The sequence below is a fragment of the Erpetoichthys calabaricus genome, chromosome 3 (assembly GCF_900747795.2).
Source record: "Erpetoichthys calabaricus chromosome 3, fErpCal1.3, whole genome shotgun sequence".
Lineage (NCBI taxonomy): Eukaryota > Metazoa > Chordata > Cladistia > Polypteriformes > Polypteridae > Erpetoichthys > Erpetoichthys calabaricus.
Genome location: NC_041396.2, coordinates 190,491,551 through 190,517,414, shown reverse-complemented (window position 1 = coordinate 190,517,414; position 25,864 = coordinate 190,491,551). Strand labels below are relative to the sequence as shown.

Below are 25,864 nucleotides of genomic sequence, written 5' to 3'. Positions count from 1 at the left end.
GAGTCTTAAAACAGCTTAGTGTAGAACAAACAAGAGTAAGAAAGTTTAAGAGTATGGTCACATTTACAGAGTACAGTCAAAGTGGTGATTTCCACCACCGTCCCCAAACCAACCCCAATATTTCTATTTTACTGGTAATGCTGTATATCCACCAAAAACCACTCTGGAACTGAGCTGGAAGTCCTATAAAGTTTGATTCTGTTACTGGTCTCCTGTTGTAAATTAGGAGACATTTTTACATTGTAGGAACATGCAATATGAATCTTCTATTATAATCCTGTATCGTAAGTGTTGTTTTATGTCACTCACTTTGCAAAAAACAATTAAAAACACGGCTCTGTGTTATGTTGCATCATCATTGTGTGCCTTTCCCAGTGTTCACTGTGTTAAATGTGAGATGAGGAATTGTACCAGCAGAGTCTGAGCACTCAAATGATTTCTGTTTTAACATTTCAGCCTGTTAATAATAAAAATGACCAGATAAAGGAGTTCAGTGTGGTTTCATTATCCCTTTGTGGCAGTTCATCTGAAGCAGCACATCATGAGTCACAATGCAGAAGCTCTGGAGATTAAAGCCAGAGCACCGGATAACATAAAGTCACATGTGATTGTATTTGCTTTCTTTCCTTCCTCATACTGCTCGATCACCTTAATTTTTCTGTCAAAATCAATTCTGTTTTTTTCCTGTAATTGTAAGCTAAATGTAACTAAACGTAGTCAAAACCGCTGCAGGTAAGAAACTGAGATCGAGATGAATGAGTCACGGCACACGGAGCTGCCGTGGCGAAAACTGTCATTCCTTTAAAAAAGGCAATTTAAGTTTAAATTGATCTAGTACATAACCCCGTACGTTCAAATGAATTATTAATTAGTTCAGATGAATTCTTAATCCATTTGAAAAAATTACGTAATTCATTTGAACGGATTATTTTTATTTCCATAAGAAGCATATGCCTATCGGGTGCATTTTATTTTGGAAGCTGCCTTGGTTTACTCCTCAATTCCAAAGAACATTTTTTTCTTTCATTATTTAAAACACTCGCACAGATCCTCGCCCCCTCGCCCTGCTCCATCCCACCCTTATAGCTAGAATTCAGAGAAGGCAAGTATTTGCATACTGCCACAGAAAAAGATCTCAAGAGTTACTTGATGATACCTGAGGTGGATAGTGATGTAAATATACTTGAGTGGTGGAAAACACAAGAAGTACATTTACCCAAACTGGGAAAACTTGAAAACAAAGTACCTGTGTATCTCTGTCTCAAGCAGTCCTTCTGAGAGGGCTATCAGCACTGGACGACATGTAACATGTAACCATGCTGCTGTGAAGCCAGTAGAATTTTACAGTTGTTTTATTTTATCTTATATCTTTGTGCAGTATTGGACAGAACTTGGAAGTTAGTAATTTGTTAAAAAATGGTATGGGTTTTTTTTTGTATTGTTGTGCAATATATGACAAAATTTGTTTACAAATGCTAGTTTTTTTTCCCCTGTGCATTATATGAGAGAATGTTGGATTTTTATAGTACAGTATGTTAGATTTTTGTCCTTGCTTGTTTGCTGCACAATTCACCTTACAGCAGAGCAGTTTATGTTTATCCAGACTGTAATGTTCATGGGCTGTAGTTCAGATATGATAAGTACTTTATTCACTTTAAATTATATCTTGTTTACATTAAGGGTGTCTATTTAAAATGCTCTCATTATAATAGTTTTGTTGGTTTTAGTGCAATTTTTTGTGTAAATCCTGTAGGCCACTACTTTGAAATGGTTTACTCATGCTTGCACTATGTGATCTCAATAATAACTTTGTCTGGTGATTTTAATGTTTTTGAGTTTTTTTTACATCAACTTTAAGTAAATAAATAAGACCTGTTTTCCTTAACTGTTGTTTCCATTAATCTCATTAGGTAGTTAGAATTAATATCCTATTAATAAGACCAAGCCAGATCAATATGACTTTTACAAACATGATTTTAAAGGATGCAAAATATCATCTAATTATCGTAATCATCAAAGTCCCAGAAACTATCGAGATATCATTTTTTGTCAATACAGTGATCCCTCGCTATATCGCGCTTCGACTTTCGTGGCTTCACTCCATCGCGGATTTTAAATGTAAGCATATCTAAATATATATCACAGATTTTTTTGCTGGTTCGCGGATTTCTGCGGACAATGGGTCTTTTAATTTATGGTACATGCTTCCTCAGTTGGTTTGCCCAGTTGATTTCATACAAGGGACGCTATTGGCAGATGGCTGAGAAGCTACCCAACTAGAGCACGTATTACGTATTAAATAAAACTCCTCAATGATATACGATATACTTCCCACGCGGTGCTTCGCATACTTGAAAGCCCGAACAGCACGTATTGATTTTTGATTGTTTGCTTTTCTCTCTCTGTCTCTCTCCGTCTCACACTCTCTCTGACATTCTCTGCTTCTGATGGAGGGGGTGTGAGCAGAGGGGCTGTTCGCACACTGGCCTAGAGGATACGGACGCTCCTCTAAAAAATGCTGAAAGACTACCTTCCTTCCTTGCAGCTGCTTTGTCCGGCGGTGCTTCACATACTTAAAAGCCCGAACAGCCCTATTGATTTTTGATTGTTTGCTTTTCTCTCTCTCTCTCTCTCTGACATTCTCTGCTCCTGACGCATACTCCTTTGAAGAGGAAGATATGTTTGCATTCTTTTAATTGTGAGACGGAACTGTCATCTCTGTCTTGTCATGGAGAACAGTTTAAATTTTTGACTAAAGGGTGTTATTTCATGTCTAGAGGGCTCTAATAATGTTAAAAAACGTATTAGAAGGTCGTAAACAGGTTTTCTATGCTCTAACTGTGAAAACATTCGATTTATAAATAAAGAATCCTACTTCGCAGAAATTAATTTATTGCGGTAGAGTCTGGAATGGATTAACTGTGATAAACGAGGGTTTACTGTATCACAGCCCAGTACACTGATGTCACTGACAAAGACAGTAAGAAAATGTAATTAATCCAGGAGTGACAGTCAAATAAAACCAGGTGTCACCAGCTTATAAGTCATATATTGCAAGGGGTCTAGCTGCTGATCTCCAGGGCTCTGCAATTCAGAAGCTCAACTGAACAGCGAATCAAACTGGATGCTTACGAAACATGATTTATGCAGAGGAAACTCAGTGAAGGGTCTGGCTGTGCCACACGGCACAACTCGACAGTATCACTAATCAAGAACTAGTTCTACATTATACAGCACGCTCATAAGACACACCTAGTACGCCTACTTGACAGCTGTCATTACTCATGAGTAGGATAACCCTCCCAGAACCTAATCTTAACTGTAGGGTCAGTATATTTTATAAGACTGAAACTCAAGGTATGCCTAGAAATGAGAATGTTGAAAAAGACACAAATGACTGGGCATATTACATAACATCACTGATATATAATGCAGAAGCCATTAAAAGTTACTGGATGTGTGAAATTTTATTGGCTGCACAACAGACTAGAACTCTGGTCTGCAGCTAGACTCTACTACATATATTCCAGTGACAAAGATATAAATTGCGAACAGAACTGGATGAAGCTCTAAATGTAGTGGGAAACATTTGTCTTTGGAGAGGTTGAAATAATTGCTGGGGTAGAAAGTTACATTTAGCCCAGTATAATTCTACAGGGATTTGAGGAGGATACTGTCATTGGCAACAGTTGCATTTATTGTATACCAGGGTGAAACAAGATCAAATGTTATTTCATTAAATGCAAATAAACTATACACAAATGTAAGAAACAATTTTTACCTTTACCACATTAGGTCACTCGCAGTACTGAAACTGCAACCAAACAATAGAAAACTCTATTATCCTGTTGGTATTTATATGGGGTTCTTGTTATAACAAATATCCCGAAGATGCTCCCAATAAATGGTTCAGCATAAACAGACAAAAACTGAAGTACCCAGCCAAGCCGAAGTGAAAACATGATCAAAGGGCACCAGGGGTTATGAGTGGCAATGTCCTTTCTCCTCTAAGTTTCTGCCACTGATTTCCTTTCAAAGTTAATATTTTCTTTTGTAATGCAAAAAACTATTGAATGTAGTATTTACAGTATAAGTAAGACAAGATATAAAAACATTTTGAATATTAAATGAAAATAAAAAGATCCAAGTTAGAACAAAAGAGAGGTATTAGAAGCAGCCCTACAAATAGAAATGAGAAAGAACATCATTCTTTTATCAGAAGCCTTACCAAACCTATTATAATAGCTGTACAAAGTAATATCTACAAAAACATTTTATGGAGCACCATACCAGTTATTTGTTGGAGAGGTCTTGAAAAATCTGTATACAGTATACTGTATACATCATATTTTACACATTATGGCTGTCTGGCTTTGTGCATTTACTACAAATACCCTGATAGTAATGCAACCAAAACAGGCAGACTTTACTAATCATACACTGTATATCTTGTTATTTTCCAAATATCAAGGCAAACAGCACTTAACCATTCACAAATATAGCTTGGCTCCACTCTGCATCGCTGCAGATCACATTCCATTTTCCATCTATACATGCCAATACTTGAATGCATAGAAACATGAAGAATAAGAAAAGTTAGTGGTGAATGATGTTGAAAGAAGATAAAACTAAAGCAAATGAGGTCTGAAAGAGAATGTACAATAGATAAATTACCAAACAAATAATGGGCTACGATCACAATTATTTTTGCATTTAAAATGGTCTTTGTTACACTTTATTACTTTTTTTTTTACTGATAAGAGTTCCCACAGGAAAGTTAAGAAATTAAGAAGTAGTGGATTTTTTATTTTTCATGTGTAACTGTTATTGTGTTTATAAATGAAAAACTGTCACTTCTTGTGATTACATGTAATTTCATCTTGACACATAGTCCACCATACCTTAGTTGAGCAATACAGGCAAAGTAGTATAACTTTGAGCAACTACTGTCAGCATACACATGGCTCAGATTATATACAATGGGTCAATGCCAATAATTACAATACCCATCTGCAATACATTTTAGTACTGAGTGAGGGCTGTTCTGTGTGCAGTTTTTATACCACCCACCTTTAACTTTTACTTACGTAGACATTGTATAAATAAATAACTAAATAAAATTTTATAGTAAAAATTTCACAAAGGGGATTTAATTCTAAAAAGAGAATACTGACTTGATGAGATATCTCACACACAGGTGCACTGGATTTGCCATATTATTGCTGTGGAGGACATCTCAGTCTGCCCTGTACATATATTTATATATTACTTTTTTATGTCTTAATTTATAGTAACAAGCCTTTAATAACTCATTTGTAATTGAATATTAACCAAGACACGTAAAGAAAAAACATTTTAAATTTCCATTTTGTCTCAGCTTGTTACATAACACTAAGTAAGCACTTACATTTACGGTCACATCAGATTTGGAGTTTAAATTTAAACTCTGTGGGAATATGCAGTGTATAACTGCAACTGATCAAGCTTGCTGCTCCATCCACTGGAGTTTAGTCATACTGTATCTTTAACAACAGATCAACTATAATAAACTGCTGCAAACAGGGCCAGTGCTGCACCTTGGCAGATTTTACCTCCCTTGGAGATTTTGGTGAGAAAGTGAGTGGGTACATGTCAATTTTCAGTGTCCATATGATGGTTTTAATGCTAGGAGCAAAAATCTCACTTGTCGAAAAGTGGTGTGGACATAAATTTGGTGCACTTTCCATAAATTATATCTATGCATCAGATAAACAGTGAACTCAATATCCACCTAGCTGCCAACACACAAGAAAATTCCTAATATATATATTTTACTAGATTGGGAAAATCTAAAATTTTTACAAAAAATTACTTACCAACCCGCTAGACCCAACAATTAATCAAATAACAATTCATAAAGACATCACTTCATCATAGACAGGAGGGGTCATTTACAGTACAAAACTAAACAAACTTTCAAATTAATGACAATACTTACTTAACAATAATACAAACTTCACCTGCTAAATATGGCATCTTAAATTCAGTATAGTGAAATAACCACAAAAATTTAGCACAGGTTTACAAAAACAAATAAGTTTTAAAACATTTTCTTTATATTTTATGTGCATATTTCTTATGTTATTTTTGTTAAAGCAGCTGTACCTGTATTTAAGTTTATAGCCCAGAAGAATACAATTTCCAGAACTCCCAATACCTTACGGTATAAGAAGGAAAAAAATATATAACTGAAAATGGTCACAGATTAACCAAAACAAGCTGCAAAACAATCGAGTTATGGGATATGTCATCAGAAAGATACAAAGACACTAGCACAGGATAACAAAAAATGGTAAAATTAATTTTCTCTCTTTTTTAGTTATCATCCACTTCTTTATATACTTCACCACTAAGGTACTGCAAAGTGCATACTGGCACTCAGTCTTAGATTTACAGATTTTCTAAAGCAGAAAAATTATTAAAAAATAAAGACATTTTTTAATCTGTGGTCTGTGAAGAAACTGATCGCTTTCAAACATATGTGAGGTCGGAAACTGTTAAAAACCTTTTCCTGTCGTAGCTGAGGCAAGTGCAATGTGCAATGCAAAGGTGCTGAAACAGTCCACATTTTTGCCTGCTGAAACTGATTTCTACTACCCAATGAGAAGTGAAATGTACAAGATGTACTGTGTGCATAATAGCCCATTTTTTTAGTCTACTTTTAGAAAATCTGGTAGGTCAAGAAATCTACAGACCTGATATTTTACACAAATATCACTAGTACTAGGGTGTTGTACTGTGCTAGCCATTATGGATGTAGTGAGAAGTCAAGCAAAATGACACTTTTTATTGGATAACTAAACAGATTACAATATGCAAGCTTTCGAGGCAACTCAGGCCCCTTCTTCAGGCAAGATGTAATCAAGATGTACATCTTGCCTGAAGAAGGGGCCTGAGTTCTGGTTCTTAAAAATGCGTGGTCCAGTTACCTTGATTTAAGTTGAATCACTGAAGCTCTGAGCCACAGAGTTTGGTAATGTAAAGTGTCATAGTTGTCTAGCACTCACTAATTACTTGAACCGCCAAAGGCAAAGTCAATAATCAAATAACAAAACAAACTCATCTTTCAACACTTAGCACACAAACACCACCAACCCACTACTTTCTCATATGGATTTAGCCACTACACTTGGCATGTTATATTTAGATTTTTAGCAATTGTCCAGACATGTTTTGAACATACTGACCCAAGACTGAACCATTATTCATAGGAATACAAAATTCAGTATAAAACTTGTCATTCTTAAAATGATGCATAGTAAAGTCAAGAAGATTACAGGTAACGGAAAGGAATCTGGTAATATCTTTTCTTTCTTGCCATAACTTACATGCTTCCTGAACACTTCTACGTGTGGTCCCAGGGCATGGGGGTCTGCATCTTTTACAAACCACACAACATCTTCTACAGTCCAAGTAGAAGGATCTTTGCTAAGTGGAGGATTTGAATCCTGGGACTCAGGTGAAGGGCTATAGGCTGAAAAACAAAATAGGGTGTAAATAATTAGAAACAATGCAGCATCTCTCTGCTTATGAAATCTCATACAAAAATGTCTTTAAATACTTTCAAACAGTAATGCAATATTTGAAATTAATTTGGTAAACATAAAAAATTATTTTAACCATCCATTTGTGAATAGATATCACATTAAAAAGGTGTAGGACTTGGGAGAGCAGGTTACCATCTATAAACTGAGTTTCAGAAGTATATTTTTTAAATTATTCATTGGGTAGTACAACAAATTTCTTAGGATTTGTTAGCCTTGCATGCATATTCTAATAAAGTAAAACTTGAAATTTCAGTCAAGATATTAATGTTCTCAAGAAAAAAAATTAAAACAAAGGTACACATAAGCATAATTGTATTAGTGGGAGCATTCACTGTGAGCCTGCTGTCTTAACAGGTTTTAGCTTAAAGATAATTGTCAGCTTCTTGTACTATTGTAAATCAAAATACTGATTTGATCATTACCACTTCTGTTTCCTTCTTGAAAGGTGCTGGGGCTGGACGTTTGCCTACACATGCCCACTGAAGTAGATCCCCCTTGAAACTGTTGGCAGGACCGGTAAGAGTATGATGGCTTTGCTGGATATGGGGAGCTCATTGCATTAAATGCAGAATCGGTGGGGTCAACAGAGTATCTCTTTGAGTCAACTGGGTCAACCAAGTAGTCTTCTGGCATTGATGTTTCTGCTTCTTGGCAAAAAATGAAAATGAGAAGAGAGATTCATTCAGCCATCCATATATAGACCCAAACATAATTATAAAAATATATGTTAAATAAGCAGATTTTAGCTATTTAGATTATTTAGATTATAGATTATTTCTTAAAAGGAAATCAAACTTTTACAGAAACTCCATATTTTATATATATATATATATATATACAGTAATCCCTCCTCCATCGCGGGGGTTGCGTTCCAGAGCCACCCGCGAAGTAGGAAAATCCGCGAAGTAGAAACCATACGTTTATATGGTTATTTTTATATTGTCATGCTTGGGTCACAGATTTGCGCAGAAACACAGGAGGTTGTAGAGAGACAGGAACGTTATTCAAACACTGCAAACAAACATTTGTCTCTTTTTCAAAAGTTTAAACTGTGCTCCATGACAAGACAGAGATGACAGTTCTGTCTCACAATTAAAAGAATGCAAACATATCTTCCTTTTCAAAGGAGTGCAAAGCAAGCAGTCAAAAAAAAAATCAATACGGCTTTTAAGTATGCGAAGCACCGCCGGTACAAAGCTGTTGAAGGCGGCAGCTCACACCCCCTCTGTCAGGAGCAGGAAGAGAGAGAGATAGCGAGAGACAGATAAAAAAAATCAATACGTGCCCTTTGAGCTTTTAAGTATGCGAAGCTCCGTGCAGCCTGTCCTTCAGGAAGCAGCTGCACACAGCCCCCCTGCTCACACCCCCCTACGTCAGCGCAAGAGAGAGAGAGAGAGAGAAAGTTAGCTGGATAGCTTTTCAGCCATCTGCCAATAGCGTCCCTTGTATGAAATCAACTGGGCAAACCAACTGAGGAAGCATGTACCAGAAATTAAAAGACCTATTGTCCGCAGAAACCCGCGAAGCAGCGAAAAATCCGCGATATATATTTAAATATGCTTACATATAAAATCCGCGATGGAGTGAAGCCGCGAAAGGCGAAGCGCGATATAGCGAGGGATCACTGTATATATATATATATATATATAAAAACGCCATCAACAGACACTTGGACATAAACCCAGCATATGCCAACTTAAGAAGGACATATGCACTTTAATTAAACGATACACCCCCCCCCCCCCCCTTGATCAAACTGACTTAGTCACCGCCACCCCCCCCCCCCCCCCCCCCAATACTGAATGTGATGCTATATATTGCCTTTGATTCTTGTAAGTCTAAGCATTATCCTCTGATGAAGACCCCTGATAGGGGTTGAAAGCTCAGGAATAAAACTATTTTATGATACGTGATTCGTTTTTTCTCCCTTTGTGGATCTCCAACTGCAAACATGCAAACCATATCACAGACCTTCTCTTCCATATATATATATATATATATATATATATATATATACAATATATATATTTAGGGCTTGCAATTGATTAAAAAAATTAACTAATTAATAGTATCATTGTATGTAGTTAATCATGATTAATCACTTGTAACATTAAAAAATGCAACCATTAAAAAAGTACTTAAATCATGAAGTAAATACTCATAAAAATAATTAAACCTGAACTTTTAACAAAATACTACTTGAGCAAATACAACCTGAATTTGAATGCCTTCCTAAAAGGTAAGTTAAAAAGAAGGCAATAAGAAAACAAGGCTAATGTATTATAAGCACCTACAAAAATAATAACTAAAAAACGTGTTAATTCACAAATTGGCATGGTATATAAAAACAGACATGTTAAAGTAAAATTATACAACTTAAATGACTGTAGATTTTGAGTGCACTGCTAAAGACTGATTTAACTGAAAGTATATGCATCTCTTAAATGGAATTACATTAAAATTGTGTCAAAACTGTACAAATACCATCCTTAATTGTTCATCATTATCAACGACTTGATAATTATACTCTACACAAGTGTTTTTCAACTGGTGTGCTATGAAAATAATAGTTTATTGCGTCTGGGTCGTGACCTATGCGAACCACACTACTTTTGTGGTCAACACCTGTCTGAGATGGACAGGTCTACCTGGTGAAGCCAACATAAAAGCAGTTCTGTGATCGCCGTTTTGCAGACACAGCATTTATAGTGCACTGTAGTAGCCAAAAGAGCTGTGGGACAGTGGGCATACGAGTGCTCACTAACCGCTGTTTCTATGAGTGCCAATCTCCAAACTGACTTTTTTTGACGGCATCTACAGTAATCAAGACCCTTGGGACAGTATAGCACATCTATGACATTTAATGTTTTTGTATTTGGTAGAATCATGGTGTGCTCTGGGATTTTTTGGGTTACAAAATATATGCTACCACAGCAAAAAAGGTTGAAAAACACTGCTGTACTCCTTTGCTTCTGGCACGCAAAAAGTTCTCTGTAGATGCTATCTCACCTAAAAACTGACACAATGCATTACTTGGGTGGTGAAGTTGCATTAACTGGAATAATGTGTAGGGATAATCATTATACTTCTGTTCTGTACAATTTTGTCATTACATTAGAGCAGTCAGCACTGCAAGCTACCTGACAGAGGTACTATAGACCTATTTTGGTTTAAATGAACTCAAAAGTAGTGTATTGTGTGTTTTTGGTTTGCAAACACTTTAAACAAATAAGGTGCTTTTTAACAGCAGTACAATATTTCCTTTACGTAGTAGCAGTTAAAATATTTCTTGTAAATGTCACCTTAAACATTAATATAATCAAATCAAATATAAAACCAAAGCTATCTGCCACTGCCAGGGCATTAATGTTTTATCTAGTTTGTTAGAGAAAAATGAGTTATCCCCATAATCCAGAGCCACGATCAAAACATTATAACACGCACCTTCTGAGCAACAGCAAGCTAAAATTTCTAAATCTGTTTTCTTTTTTTATCTGAACAGATACCAGCAGAAACATTTTCTTTTATCAGGGAGTAGCATAAACAGTCTATGTTCAGTAGCAACTCTTTAAGGTCTAATATTTTTTCCAAAAATCTCAGTTTTCTGAAAAGCGCACAAAGCAATGGTTTCACACATAAATCAACATAAAACGTCTGGTGCTGCCTGTTGTGCCTGCTGTCAGCACCTGTTTGCGGCAGCAGCGGCTGCGCTGGGGGCTGCTCGATGGCCAGCAGGAATGCAAGGTGGGCTGGCTGCATGGCTGTCTTTGTGAGACAGGTGTGCGGGGGTGGCAGTTGCAGTGAGACGCAATATATTTTGTACTTCCTGTCATCGTGTCTGTCCTCCCAGGCGAACGTTGCCATAGGTGCATCAGCTACACGAATGCTACACGGCTGGGGGCCGATCAGCTGATGCCGGTACTTCACTTTCATTTTCGTTCTACATCTCCAGATCACTTGCATCAAAATCAGAGTATGACAAATCAGAGTCCGATTCAGCGATAATACGAGAAAAGTCATCCACTGATTATTCTGCTTTGAGCATTCACTTTGGTATCTCTCCACATGCCATTTTAGAAGCTGTTTGCTCTTCGCTACTCACACACACGCAGGGAATCGAGGTCAAATCAACAAAGCTAACTTTCCTTCTAGCAAAAGCATATTGAAAAGCACTGTTACAAGAAGATCACTGATCTCTATTGATCGCTAGTGAGACTAAGGCTTTCAAAATAATAATAATAATAACAAAAACTGCATTAATGAGCGATAAAATAATTGTATATATAAACTTCTCAAAAAAATTAAAGGAACATGTTGAAAACACATCAGATCTCAATGGGAAAAAAATCATGCTGGATATCTATACTGATATGAACTGGGTAATGTGTTAGGAACGAAAGGATGCCACAACATTAGATGGAATTTAAATTTATCAACCTACAGAGGGCTGAATTTAAAGACAACCCGAAAATCAAAGTGAAAAAATGATGTGGCAGGCTAGTCCATTTTGCAGAAATTTCATTGCAGCAACTCAAAATTATACTCAGTAGTTTGTATGGTCCCCACATGCTTGTATGTATGCCTGACAACATCGGGGCATGCTCCTAATGAGACGATGGATGATGTCCTGGGGGATCTCCTCCCAGATCTGGACCAGGGTATCACTGAGCTCCTAGACAGTCTGAGGTGCAACCTGGAGGCGTTGGTGGACTGAAACATAATGTCCCAGAGGTGTTGTATTGGATTTAGGTCAGGTAATTGTGGGAGCCAGTAAATGGTATCAAATCCTTCATCCTCCAGGAACTGCCAGCATACTCTCGCCACATGAGGCCAGGCATTGTCATGCACCAGAAGGAACCCAGTAACCACTGCACCAGCATAGGGTTCCTGACAATGTGTACAAGGATTTCATCCCGCTAACTAATGGCAGGTAAGGTGCCGTTGTCTAGCCTGTAGAGATCTGTGTGTCCCTCCATGGAATGCCTCACCATCACTGACCCACCAACAAACCGGTCATGCTGAATGATGTTACAGGCAGCATAATGTTCTCCACGGCTTCTCCAGATCCTTTCATGTCTGTCACATGTGCTCAGGGTGAGCCAGCTCTCATCTGTGAAAAGCACAGGGTGCCAGTGGTGGACCTGCCAATTCTGGTATTCTATGGCAAATGCCAATCGAGCTCCACGGTGCTGGGCAGTGAGCACAGGGTCCACTAGAGGACGTCGTGTCCCCAGACCACCCTCATGAAGTGTTTCTGATTGTTTGGTCAAAGACATTCACACCAGTGGCCTGCTGAAGGTCATTTTGTAGGGCTCTAGCAGTGCTCATCCTGTTCCTCTTTGCACAAAGGGGCAGATACCGGTCCTGCTGATGGGTTAAGGACCTTCTATGGCCCTATCTAGCTCTCCTAGAGTAACTGCCTGCCTCCTGGAATCTCATCCATGTCCTTGAGACTGTGCTGGGACACACAGCAAACCTTCTGTCAATGGCACGTATTGATATGCCATCCTGGAGAAGTTGGACTACCTGTGCAACCTCTGTTGGGTCCAGGTATCGCCTCATGCTACCAGCAGTGACACTGACTGTAGCCAAATGCAAAACTAGTGAAAAAACAGTCAGAAAAGATGAGAAGGGAAAAACGTCAGTGGCATGCACCTGTTAAACCATTCCTGTTTTGGGGGTCGTCTCATTGTTGCCCCTCTAGTGCATCTGTTATAAATTTCATTAACACCAAAGCAGCAGAAACTGATTAACAACCACCTCTGCTACTTAACTGACCAGATCAATATCCCAGTAGTTTCACATGACTTGATGCTATACTCTGATTAAAAAGTGTTCCTTTAATTTTTGAGCAGTTTATGAAACCTATAAAATGCAAGATGTGTTACTGGTATATCTGTCTGCTTCATTGTCTGGCTGGAAAAAACCAGGATGGTGCTGCCACCATGCTGGTTTTAAAGACTAACTAACTGATCTACTCTTTGGCAGTTACATAGTTTAAAAGGACATGGCAATTCTTGTAAAGGACGTGATATTGAACTGAGAATCAAGGGTATATAAGCAATTATTTAAAACACATAATATTAAAAGTGTAAGGTGGAGTACAATGAAATAAACTGGCTTTTCAAAGATTAAAATATTAATTGTCGAGACTTGCTTCACAACACTAAAACTGAATTTAAATGCCCCACTAAACATATGACTTGTGAGTTAAAACAATGTGGGAGTCTGTGTTTATAAGCGGAAACAGATGTACGGGTGAGATAGATAGAGTAGGCGTTTCTCAACGTGTCTCAGAATGTTGCCCAAAAAAAAGTACTAAGTGATAGAAGGCATGCAGAGGCTTCTGTGAAAAAATATTCTATACACAACACACTAAATACACTGCAGGGATGAGTGGAGTTGGTTACTCATAAAACTATATGAAGAAGCTTGGCTAAGCTATATTTTAAATACTATATACAGACATATGCATACAGAAGGTCACTTTTGACTACTGTATTAAAAAAAAGTATCCATCTTTTAAAATGGGCACCCATTTCTGTACAAGATGAGTTTTTGCTGTTGTCTCTTTCATTGCCAACTGCAACAATTTCTTGCTATCCAAATATTCTTTTGGTATAATTTCTATCACAAAGCCAATGTTTATGGATCCCTTTATTAATATCTATGTTAAATACATGTGTGGTTAAGTATGCCACATCTGGAAGGTTATGAAGTGTTTCTATGAATGTTTTGCCTTTAGTTAAAAAAGTTATTTAACAATAAAATGAATATAATTACCATGATATGAAAGGTTCTTTTGGTGTTTCTATGAAACTGACTTTAATATTTAAAAAGGTATATCACAATTAAATATAGCGACTTAAACACACAATGTTCAGGGTATAGCTTGACTTTTTAGAGATAAAAAATGTTAATTAAGAGAGCAAGTTTTCATACATACACAATGGGAGGTAAGAGTATTCTTGATTGCACAAAGACACCCTTCAAAAGAAACCTCAGCAATAATAATCTGAAATATTTACATTATTAAAACTAATTAAATGTTAATATGGTTTAATTACTATATAATATAGTCATTGCCTCAAACGATCACTGCCTGGTAAGACAGAGAATAATTTTTTTTTTGTGCAGGAAACAAAGTAAATTAGGTAAATTATCATTTGCACTTGTGTAATACCAACTATATGACTACAAGGCTAATGGCCAGCTCATTTTATACTATACTTGCACATTATATGGCTGGAAAGCCAGAGCCCAGCTTGGAAGCTTGGGTCAGAAGGCAGGAGAATTTCAATACACTTACAGTACTAGGGTGTTGTACCGTGTTAGCCATTATGAATGTAGAGAAAAGCCAAGCAAAATGACACCTTTTATTGGCTAACTAAAAAGATTACAATATGCAAGCTTTCGAGGCAACTCAGGCCCCTTCTTCAGGCAAGATGTAATACAGAAACACTTACATTTAACTTTGACTACCACTGTATATACTTTATACATCCTCTTTTTCTTGGCCACTGACTCTGATGCTTAACTTGCTCCTTCTGATTTCTCTGGCAGTATTACTGACCTTCCTTGCTGCTTCCAGCTTCTCTTAGAAAAACTGCTTATGGAATTTCCACTCTCCCTCTTGGTCTGAGTTGGTCTTGGTGATCTCCTATGGCTGTAGGTTTTGGCTCTAACATCTAAGTCCTGCATTAAATTGAACTCATTATGTAAAATGCAAGCATTTTTCTGTAGTTAAAACACACTGCAGTGTGTGATTCTCTTTTATTAGTAAGTTAGTAGTAAGTTGGAAAGGTTTATAAATGTAATTTCATTTACTCATTTTTCCATTTATAGTTTGCATTGAGACAGTGATAATTAAAGAGGAGGTAAGCATGAAATATGCAATGACCACTATGGCACAGTCAAGAAATGACCTTCAAAATATTACTATATAATCAGAGAACATTTCTTAAAGACAACCCAATGTAAGGCTGGCCTTTGACACTAACGTAACAAGTTTATGGAGTAAGGAGTATGGTGAAAAATGAAACATGTTTCTTTCTGTTTGGTGCTACCCTTAATAGGTCAGACTGACAATATTTTCATCACCCTTCACATTCTAACACATACTATATAACATTTGTGTCATCTCCAATCACAAAACATATTTATTGTGGTGAAACAATTTAAAATTATTTAAAATTTCCAATTGAGCCTAAAATTAGTTTACTGAAATGTATTGTTAAGCGATTAAGAGCTCACTGAAATCTAATGCCAGCAGGAAACACATAGGCCAAGAGATCTCATGCATGCAATATACCAGGCCAAACTCATTTAAAATGGAAAATGTTCAAAACTGTATGTCATATTTGCTATAATTAAATAGCATTTCCATTTCAAATACAAGCACTGTATTCAAAGTTGTACTTTGTGTCTGCCTTTATAATGTACCTGTACTCTTAAATGTATTTTATTTATTTATACATACAGTTGTGGTCATAAGTTTACATACCCAGGCAGAATTTGTGAAATATACTGGCCATTGTTTGGAAAATGTAAATAATCATGTAGAAAGCTTTCCTTTTAATTAGGGAGTGTGCTCAAGCGATCACATAATTGTATGTGCCCTTTTTAAATCCTAATAACTGAAATCACCCAAATAGCCTGATAAAAAGATCACATACCCTTGAAAGTTTGGGCTGATAATATACACACAAGTTCAAATTAAGGGTAACTAAGGGAGAGTCTCCACACCTGTAATCTCTTGGATTGTAATCAGTGTCTCAATTTAAATTCATGCAGAGTCATTTGCTGACTTTGCTGGATATCAAGTAATGGGGAAAGCAGGAGAACTGTCAAAGGACCTGCAAGAAAAGGTTGCTGATTTGTTTAAAATCAGTAAAAGGATATAAAAAGTTTCCCGGAGAACTTAAAATGCCTGTCAGTAGTGTTCAGACTCAGACAAAAAAAGAGCGGAAAGTTAGGGATTTTGTTGTTACCAGGCCATGGTCAGGTAGACCTACTGAGATTTCAGCCACAACTGCCAGGAACATTTGTCGAACTGCCAAGAAAAACCCACAAGCTACTTCAGCTATCATACAGGCTTCTCTGCAAACAAGTGATGTTGCTGTTTCAAGATACATAATAAGGAGATACTTGAACAAAAATGGGCTGCCCAGTCGAGTTGTGAGAAAAAAAGCCTTTACTGTGCCAACGCCACAAAACAGCTCAGTTACAATATGTCAAACAGCATCTAGACAAGCCTCATAGCTTCTGGAAAAGTCCTTTGGAGTGAGTAGACCAAAATTGAATGTTATGGACACAACCATAAATGCTATGTTTGGAGAGGATGCAACAAGGCAAAAAGTACGCCATCCCTACTGTGAAGCATGGAGGTGGATCTCTGATGTTCTGGGGGTGTGTGAGCTACACTGATCAGTCATCTTTTTGTCAGGGTATGTAAATTTATGAGCACAACTGTCTATATATATTGTGACGGATGGCCGGGGCCCATGCCTGGCCGGGACGCCCCTGCACCATGTATACCAGGGGGACAAGGGTGGGAAACCCAGTATCTCCCCCTGGATGCTAGATGGCAGCCTCCCTGGGTTGCAGCGGTGCCTCGGACTCCCCCAGGGCCTCATGGGGGTTGGAGTTCTGTGCAGCCCTGTTGGGTTCCGCAGGTACCACCAGGGGGTGCTGCAGAAGGAGCTGCTGGCACCTTTTGGGCACTGGTTTTGCCTTACCCAGAAATGTAGCCAGATGTCGGCAATCAAGCACCTGGAGCACTTCCGGGTATGCAATAAAAGGAGCCAGCGACCACCACTCAGGGGACAGAGTCGGGTGGAAGAGGATGAGGTTGACTGGGAGGAGTGGTGGTGCAGGAGAAGAAGTGTGTGGTGTACTTGGTGCTTTTGGGACTGTGTTGTGCCTGTGGGGTTTACGGGGAAGATGTGCCCCACAGGTGAAGAAAATAAAAAGTTTATTTATTCTATACGTGTGCCTCCGGTGTGAATCTGTGTCAGGTCGGGCGCCTTGTTACAATATATATACAATATACATATATATTGTGAAGGACAGCCGGGTCCCATGCCCGGCAGGGACGCCCCTACTGCATCTGTTCCGGGGGAGCTACCATGGACAGCTCAATACCTCCCCCGGGATGCTTGGTGGCAGCCTCCCTGGCAGACGATGATTCCCCAACCGGGCGCATGGCTCCATGGGAGATGCAGCCCTCCACAGCCTGGTTGGGGGCTCGGATGGCCGCCAGGGGAAGCTGCATGGACATTGCAGCCCGGCTGGTCAATTCCTCAGCCCCACCCGGAAATACAATTAGGCCCAGGTGATTAAGCACCTGGAATACTTCCGGGTGGGGTATAAAAAAGGCCAGCCACCACCACTCGAGAGAGCCAGAGTCGGGAGGAGGAGGACTAAGCCTGAGGAGGAGTGGTGGTGCTGCCAGAAGGATTGTTGCTGTGGTGAGAATTGTGCTTGTTTGGGACTGTGTATTGCCTGTGGGTCACGGGGAAGACGTGCGCCCACGGGTGAAGAAAATAAAACGTGTGTGTTTAAGACATACAGTGTCTGTCTGTCTGTGCCTGGTCTTTTACAATATATATATATATATATATATATATATATATATACACACACACACACATGCACATATATATGTATGTATATATATATATATGTATGTGTGTGGGTATATATATATATATATGTATGTGTGTATATATATATATATATATATATATATATATATATATATATATATATATATATATATATATATATATATATATATATATATATATATATATATATGTATGTGTGTATATATATATATATATATATATATATATATATATATATATATATATATATATATATTTTAACGAATTACCAAAAGAAACCAACCTTTTCCTAAATTACAAAAGTATTATGCACAAATATATTTCAAACACCTGTAGCCTTATTTTGAAATTTTTACTGATGTTGAAAACCTTGTCCCCTGTAAAGTTTAATGCTGTGTGAAATCAACCGCGAATAATTTTTGCAAGTTTTTAACCTAAATATTACAGGTGACATAGTATAGTGGCCAGTTTGGAAATCAAACTGAAACTTTGCTTATATAATTACATGTATTCACATACTCCAGCAGCAGCATACTGATAAAGAAATACTAAATTAAAGACTGATAACAATGCAGGTATACAGACAGACAATAACTTTGAATAATGTTAATGTTTACCCCCCCGGGTGGTACTGAAGAATTGCATAGTGTGGGGGAGGAACGATCTCCTCAGTCTGTCAATGGAGCAGGACAGTGACAGCAGTCTATCGCTGAAGCTGCTCCTCTGTCTGGAGATGATACTGTTCAGTGGATGCAGTGGATTCTCAATGATTGACAGGAGCCTGCTCAGCGCCCGTCGCTCTGCCACAAATGTCAAACTGTCCAGCTCCATGCCTACAATAGAGCCTGCCTTCCTCACCAGTTTGTCCAGGCGTGAGGCGTCCCTCTTCTTTATGCTGCCTCCCTACACACCACTGCATAGAAGAGGGCACTCGCCACAACTGTTTGATAGAACATCTGTAACATCTTATTGCAGATGTTGAAGGACGCAAGCCTTCTAAGAAGTATAGTCGGCTCTGTCCTTTCTTACACAGAGCATCAATATTGGCAGTCCAGTCCAATTTACTGTATCATCCAGCTGCACACCAAGCAAAACAGGTGTATTTTACACATCATTGTTTGTAAAGGGGCAAAAGTAGGACAGTTAAATCTAGTACTTTTACTAAGCCATGCAATTATGTACTACGAATAATCACTCTTAGCCTGGAGTACAAATATCTACAAAAAGGTCTGTTTTTGTTCACGTTAACAAAAGCACTTTGTCCATGGACAATGTTCAATCCAAACCTTTTTGAATTACAGACAATAAACTACATTAGTTGTAAAGATTTTTTAATAATTTCCTTTCTTACATTATTTGGGTTTTCATTATTTTGGGATTTAACACTGTGAATCATTTTAAAAAACTCCTAAAAACCCACTTTTTAAATTTGGCTTTCTCAAAAGTACAATTTACTTCTACCCTTAATAAACTACAGTAGATATGCATAGAATCATCATACTCTTCAAAAATCTGCAATCTTTAGTAATTTTTACTATTTTAAGAATTTTTTTTCTGATTCTTGCAGGTTCTAAAACAAAGCTTTAAAAAAAGTAAACTATAAAGAACGACTTAAGAACATTTATGTTAGGTAGAATGCCCTGTGGGTTTTGTTCTCCAGATCAAATTGAGATTTTTTTTTCTTCTTCTTGTCCACCCTGGCCAACTGACCTTATCATGGGCCCATCAGAGACCCCCCAAAAATTAGGGGCTCTTAATTCACTTAATTATATATATGCCTTATGTAAGTGTGCATTATTTATTGTTTGTATACTATTTATGCATTATATTTCTTATCAAATTTTAATTGGTTTTCTTTGTATGTAATTACTTCTTTGACATCTTCTAAAGCACTTTGCGCTACATAATTTGGCTCCAAAATCCATATTAACCCCTACTCTCTCTTCTATTCTTTTTCTGGTTTTCTGTGGTGGTGATCTGCACCACCACATCCTGATCAAAGCACTGTGATGTCCCTACATTGATGGATTAAAGGCTGGAAGTCCACATGACCGTCATCATCAAGTCCTTCCATGAGAACCCTGAATACAATGAGGACTGATTGAGGTCATTTATGTTAGGTACAATGCCTAGAGGGGGCTGGGCGGTCTCATGGCCTGGAACCCCTGCAGATTTTATTTTTTCTCCAGCCGTCTGGAGTTCTTTTTGTTTTTTCTGTCCTCCCTGGCCATTGGACCTTACTTTTATTCTATGTTAATTAGTGTTCTCTTATTTTAATTCTTATTTTGTCTTTTTTTTCTCTTTCTTCATCATGTAAAGCACTTTGAGCTACATTATTTGTTTGAAAGTGTGCTATATAAATAAATGTTGTTGTTGTAATTTGTATGAAAATGTGCTATAGAAATAAATATTGTTGTTGTTCATATAATTTTTCCTAAAACATCGAGCAGCCTTGTAATGCACCCTTTGGTGTTTCTTTTTAAAAAAAAAAAAAAAAAAAAAAAGTTATATCACATATGGCTATTTGCTGACCTGCTTCATGCAAAAAATGTCTGAATATGTATAGTAACAATCTGAAATATTCTGTATTTAAAATTCAAAAACACTTTATCATAATAAAATAAATTTTGGTTATCTTTAGATATTCAAGATGCAATTTTGCCTGGCGCCTTAAATTTGTTTTAAACAGTCCTCCTATGTTGCGGATTTTCATTGCAACTAATCCTTTAATTTGCAAAATGATTTTTCTTTCTTTAAATAAACTTCGGTATTTAATTAGACACTTTGGTTGTAATTTCAATGACATAAGGCTCTGCTTATTTATTATTCAATTTTATTGGTATATACAGTATAGGCAGCATTTCAAGTTTCACTAGTGCTTTGTTTATGATACAGTATTTATATCACAAAACTATATTTAATACCACAATTGAAGCAAATGCAACTTTGTTATTAAATAAATGACAATCATTTTAACAACAGTTTAACACAAAAAGAAACTGTGAGCTAATATGTTTTCCTGTGCTCCATGTGAAGAACAAGTACATCAATAAGTCAGTCTAATTCAAGAAGTTAAAAAAAAAATTGTCAGCAAACTAACTTCCATCTTTTTTATTCAAGCATTTTTGCAATGTCGCATTTTATTACAGTTTTTTATTGTGCAAGTAAAAGCTCAATAAACGTTAGTTATATATAGTATTGTATGATGTTTATGTTGAAAATTCAGAAAGGCATGAACAGAGATATAGTGGGCAGTATAACATGCACATTGTGACCTGTGACTTTTCACAGAACTAAGGTTGTAATCCAGATGGTTGACAGTGTCTTTTGCCAGCATTATTTCTGTCTTAATTTTCAACTGCTCAGGTTATATTACTTTGATGGAAATGTCAAGTAGTTTGGTGGTAGTGGGGCATAGTTGTTTTGGCAACAGAGATCCATTGGCACATGCAAGTATGCTCTAGGATTTAAAACTTTACTTCCATTAATTTTCTCCCAGTAGTTGTGATTATTCAGCAGTCCCACAAAGTGGAATGTGGAATTGTTATGTGTGATAAGACAGCTCCTGGGCACAGACAGACAGACGCCAAATGTTCAAAAACACACAATATTTATTACAGTTTCCTTTAGCAGCACCCGACACAATGCTTTACTCAGCCCACACTCAGTCCCTTCTTTCCTTCAATCTTCTTATTCCTGTCGCCTTTCCTCCTCTCCGCCCAAGCTTTGTCTTCCTGCTCCCGACTCTGGCTTCCGAGTGGAGAAAGGCGACCTCTTTTATAAGTACCCGGATGTGTTCCAGGTGCTCCTTGACGATCTTCCAGCAGCACTTCCTGGTGTGGCGGAAGTGTCGCATGAGCACCTGGAAGCACTCCAGGTGTCCCTGGAATTCCTTCCGTCAGCACTTCAGAGTGTGGTGGACGTGCTGATGTCCAGGGCTCCACAGTCCTGTGGGGGCCCCCCTGTGGTGAAAACGAGCCCCAATAGGGTTGAGCTTCTATGCTCCATTCCTGTGGCCCCCATACAAACCAGCGCGGCTGCCCTCTTGTAGCCCAGGGGAGGTATAGTCCCTCTCCAGGTCCTTCCAGGAGTCCCGTCTGGGTATAGCCCTGAGCCGTCCGCCACACATGCATAACACAAACTTGAAAAACACACAATTACCCCCACAGACCTAAATTAGGTGAGGATAGCTGACTGTCACTATACAAAATTGTACACACTAGTTCAAGGGAAACAGGAATAAACTCAAGGCTCAACTTTTTAGCACCTACTCCTTGAATCCTTCTCTCCTTTGTCGTTTTTCTCTCCAAACAGCTTCTCTTGTCCTACTCAAACATAGCCTGACAAGCTATCTTTAACACTCCAGCTGATATATTCACACCCACCTATATGAATTATCTATCTATTTTTCCCAAATACACTAATTTAATGCATTGCTTGTTTCATTAAATTGGATTTTTTTTCGTCTGCAATGCAATGAAAAGTTTAGTCCTACATGCAAAAGTCATAGAGACCAAATAATAACACTTAAAAGAATGTGGTGTCCACAAACCCATAAAAGTGAAAGTAATGCATATGATGGTCCAACTACATATTTGCCAGGATGCAAAAGCAGACCAGGGGATAATAGACATTAATCATAATATTAGGAATTGCAACTAAAGATTTAATGCCATTTCAAATTGATGCAAAACTAACAATCTGCTCCATTGACCACCTCTTATGGGGAGAAAATAAAGACTATGAATCTTCAAACTATTAAGTATGGAGCTGTTTCTCTCCTTTTATTTCTTTTTTTAAGTTGTTTCAAAACAAATTTAGTCCTATCCATCACCATCATCAAGAAGTTCCTGCCTCCACTGAAGCCTTTCTCCCAACAGCATTCGCCTTCCTCTCACTCCCAGATACTTAATGAAAAAACTGGGATTGTCATCATTCTCATCTACGTCCTTTCCAGCTTTGCTTCATGTTCTGTTTTCATCATTCACATCTGACTCCCATAGAGCATACTACTTCTCCCTCAGTTTTTATGCACTCTACCCTTCAATTCTAGACAGATTCCTTTAAAGAAGTCTGAATGGGGGACAGCTTCCTGACTTTCTCAAGTGTAATTCTTACCTTTGTTATCACTGTTGTGCTAGCACCTAAATCTAACCTCAATGTGTTACTTAATTAATGAACGTCCTCAGTCACAACAAAACAACTCCACTGCCAATATCTACAGTAAATGCATCCTACTACAAATGTAATCTTCACCATCACACAATTTCTACATACAAAGGTTGCACTTGCCTCCTGAAGACCACAAAATCTTCTATGCACCCACTTCTGACATCTTGTGCACTGGATTGAGTATTTTCCAATATGACCATGAATTCACCTTTTTCATACTTTTTGGCACTATGTCTACAAACCTTGGTCTTTCCTGCATTTACCTCAAGGCCTTTCTGCCCATCAGTACAATTCATCCATATTACAACCAAATAATTTTTAGCACATATGCTGATTTTTGGAAATACTTTATATACCATGTATTTCGAAACAGAACTAGTACAATTCATCATAAAGTAAACCACAGAACGCATGTTATCATGTATACTAATCAGTATGCACCAACTACCATTGAAAATGACATTGTTTTAATTTCTCTAATTTGTTTAGGAGTCTTTGTGTCTTTTCATCTTCTCACAAATCATCATTAGTAATCCGGCTCTGCACTCCAGGGGCCTCATATATAAATATATTTCATACACCATTTCCATGCTCAATTCAAGATGTATAAAAACTAAACTTGGAGTAATGGTGTAACGCTATGCATATTTTCACGGCTGCCTCAGAATATGCATGTTTCTGCTCAGTTCTTTAAACGAGTGACACCCTGCAGCATAGCAGTGCTACTGTTTCTGTGTGTTATCCCTTTCTTTTTAGATTTAAATCCATCACAATAGAGATTATATTGATTTCTTGTCCCATGATTATGGCTGGCTTCTAAGTCAATATAGATTTCCAAGAGCTATCCTCTTGGAGCTGGTGCTGAACTGGGGCTAGCTTTACAAAGGCAGACTTTGAGGAACTGTGCTCTATTTGTTCCTTTGCAAGTTCTATCTACTCTCTGGTTTTTAGCCACAGGAGCTTTTCAGTGTGAAATGGCAGACTGATCGGGAATTTCTCCTTCATCACTGAGTCATGCCATGCCAAATGTACGAGAGGTTATTATCCATTTGTCATCTAGATATATAAGATTTCCTTACACTGTGGTTGAACAGGCAACAGGCAAACATCAAAGTGCAATTTGCAGCAATGTCTCTTTTTCCAAATATAATCGGAGCGGTCGGCTGCATGCACATTGCTATAAAGGCAGCTTCAGAGAATGAATTTGCTTATGTAAATAAAAAGTACTTCTACTCTATTAATGTGCAAATTATCTGTGATGCGAAAATGCAACTCATTAATATTGCAGTGATATTGAAAACGCATGATTCATTCATTCTTAGAAATATTATTGTTGGGAATAAACCTAGAAATGGTGCTGTGTGTGATGGCTGGCTTCTCGGTAAGACATTTAATACTACCTCTTTAATCAAAATGTAAGTAATCTCCATGATGTAGCTATATATAAGGATTACTTAGGTGACAGAGGGTATCCGCTGAAGACATGGCTTCTCACCCTGCTCTTCAACCCAATGACTGAACCAGAGTGATGTTATAATGAAAATAGTGGTAGAAAATACTATAGGGCAGCTTAAGGGCCGCTGGCAATGCCTAGATAAGACTGGTGGAGTTCGAGGTTTCCAAGGCAGGGGTGTGTGTGCAGCCAGTACAGCAGTGCCATAACCACCTGGAGTCGTGTCGCCGGCATGGGGGGTCTATTTTTGTAATATTACCTTAAACAGAACAGTAACACCGCACCTGCTGTCTGCTTGTGTGTCTTACTAAACATGCTAATTATTTACACAAGTACAGATAATGGCAAGGGCGGAATGGTGGCGCAGTGGTAGCGCTGATGCGAGGAGACCTCGGTTTGCTTCCTGGGTCCTCCCTGTGTGGAGTTTGCATGTTCTCCCTGTGTCTGTGTGGGTTTCCTCTGGGTGCTCTGGTTTCCTCTTGCAAGTTAGGTGCATTGGCGATCCTAAATTGTCCCTAGTGTGTGCTTGGTGTGTGGGTGTGTGTGTGTGTACCTGCGGTAGGCTGGCGCCCTGCCCAGGATTTGTTCCTGCCTTGTGCCCTGTGTTGGCTGGGATTGGCTCCAGCAGACCCCCGTGACCATGTGTTAGGATATAGCGGGTTGGATAATGACTGACTGACTGAGATAATGGCAAGCAAAAAAAAAAAAAAAAAAATTAAAACTCCCCCTCACCCGCTGGTAAAATGCTGGCTATAAATGTTTCATCAATAACTGCAGCAGCAAGCTGCTCAAACGGTGTGAGCCATTTCCTCCATTACCTCGAGTGATGTAAACACTCGGACAAAATTCTGGGAGGATGTGGGGCGGGGCTATAGACTCGTGCATGTGTATTAAAGTTCAAGTTGACTGGGGTTTATACAGGGAAAGTGCGTAAAACTTTGCTTACACACAATTTCATGCATCTGAATTTTTTTGTGTATACGCACTAGTACTGGGAGGTATGACCAAAATTCTTTATCACGGTA

At 38.0% G+C, this 25,864-nt stretch overlaps 1 protein-coding gene across 4 annotated transcripts in view; it reads right to left on the bottom strand.

The window, feature by feature from the left end:
- Positions 1–25,864, bottom strand: part of scml4 (Scm polycomb group protein like 4) — a 268,399-nt gene that overhangs the window by 23,362 nt on the left and 219,173 nt on the right. For 3 of the 4 annotated variants that reach the window (XM_028797625.2, XM_051925145.1, XM_028797626.2), the window contains 2 exons: positions 8,009–8,233; positions 7,368–7,513 (listed from right to left, as the gene is read on the bottom strand). In XM_028797625.2, coding sequence (XP_028653458.1) covers positions 7,368–7,513; positions 8,009–8,233 — 371 coding nt within the window. The remainder of the gene's footprint in view (positions 1–7,367; positions 7,514–8,008; positions 8,234–25,864) is intronic. The other variant, XM_051925146.1, reaches the window with a different exon arrangement.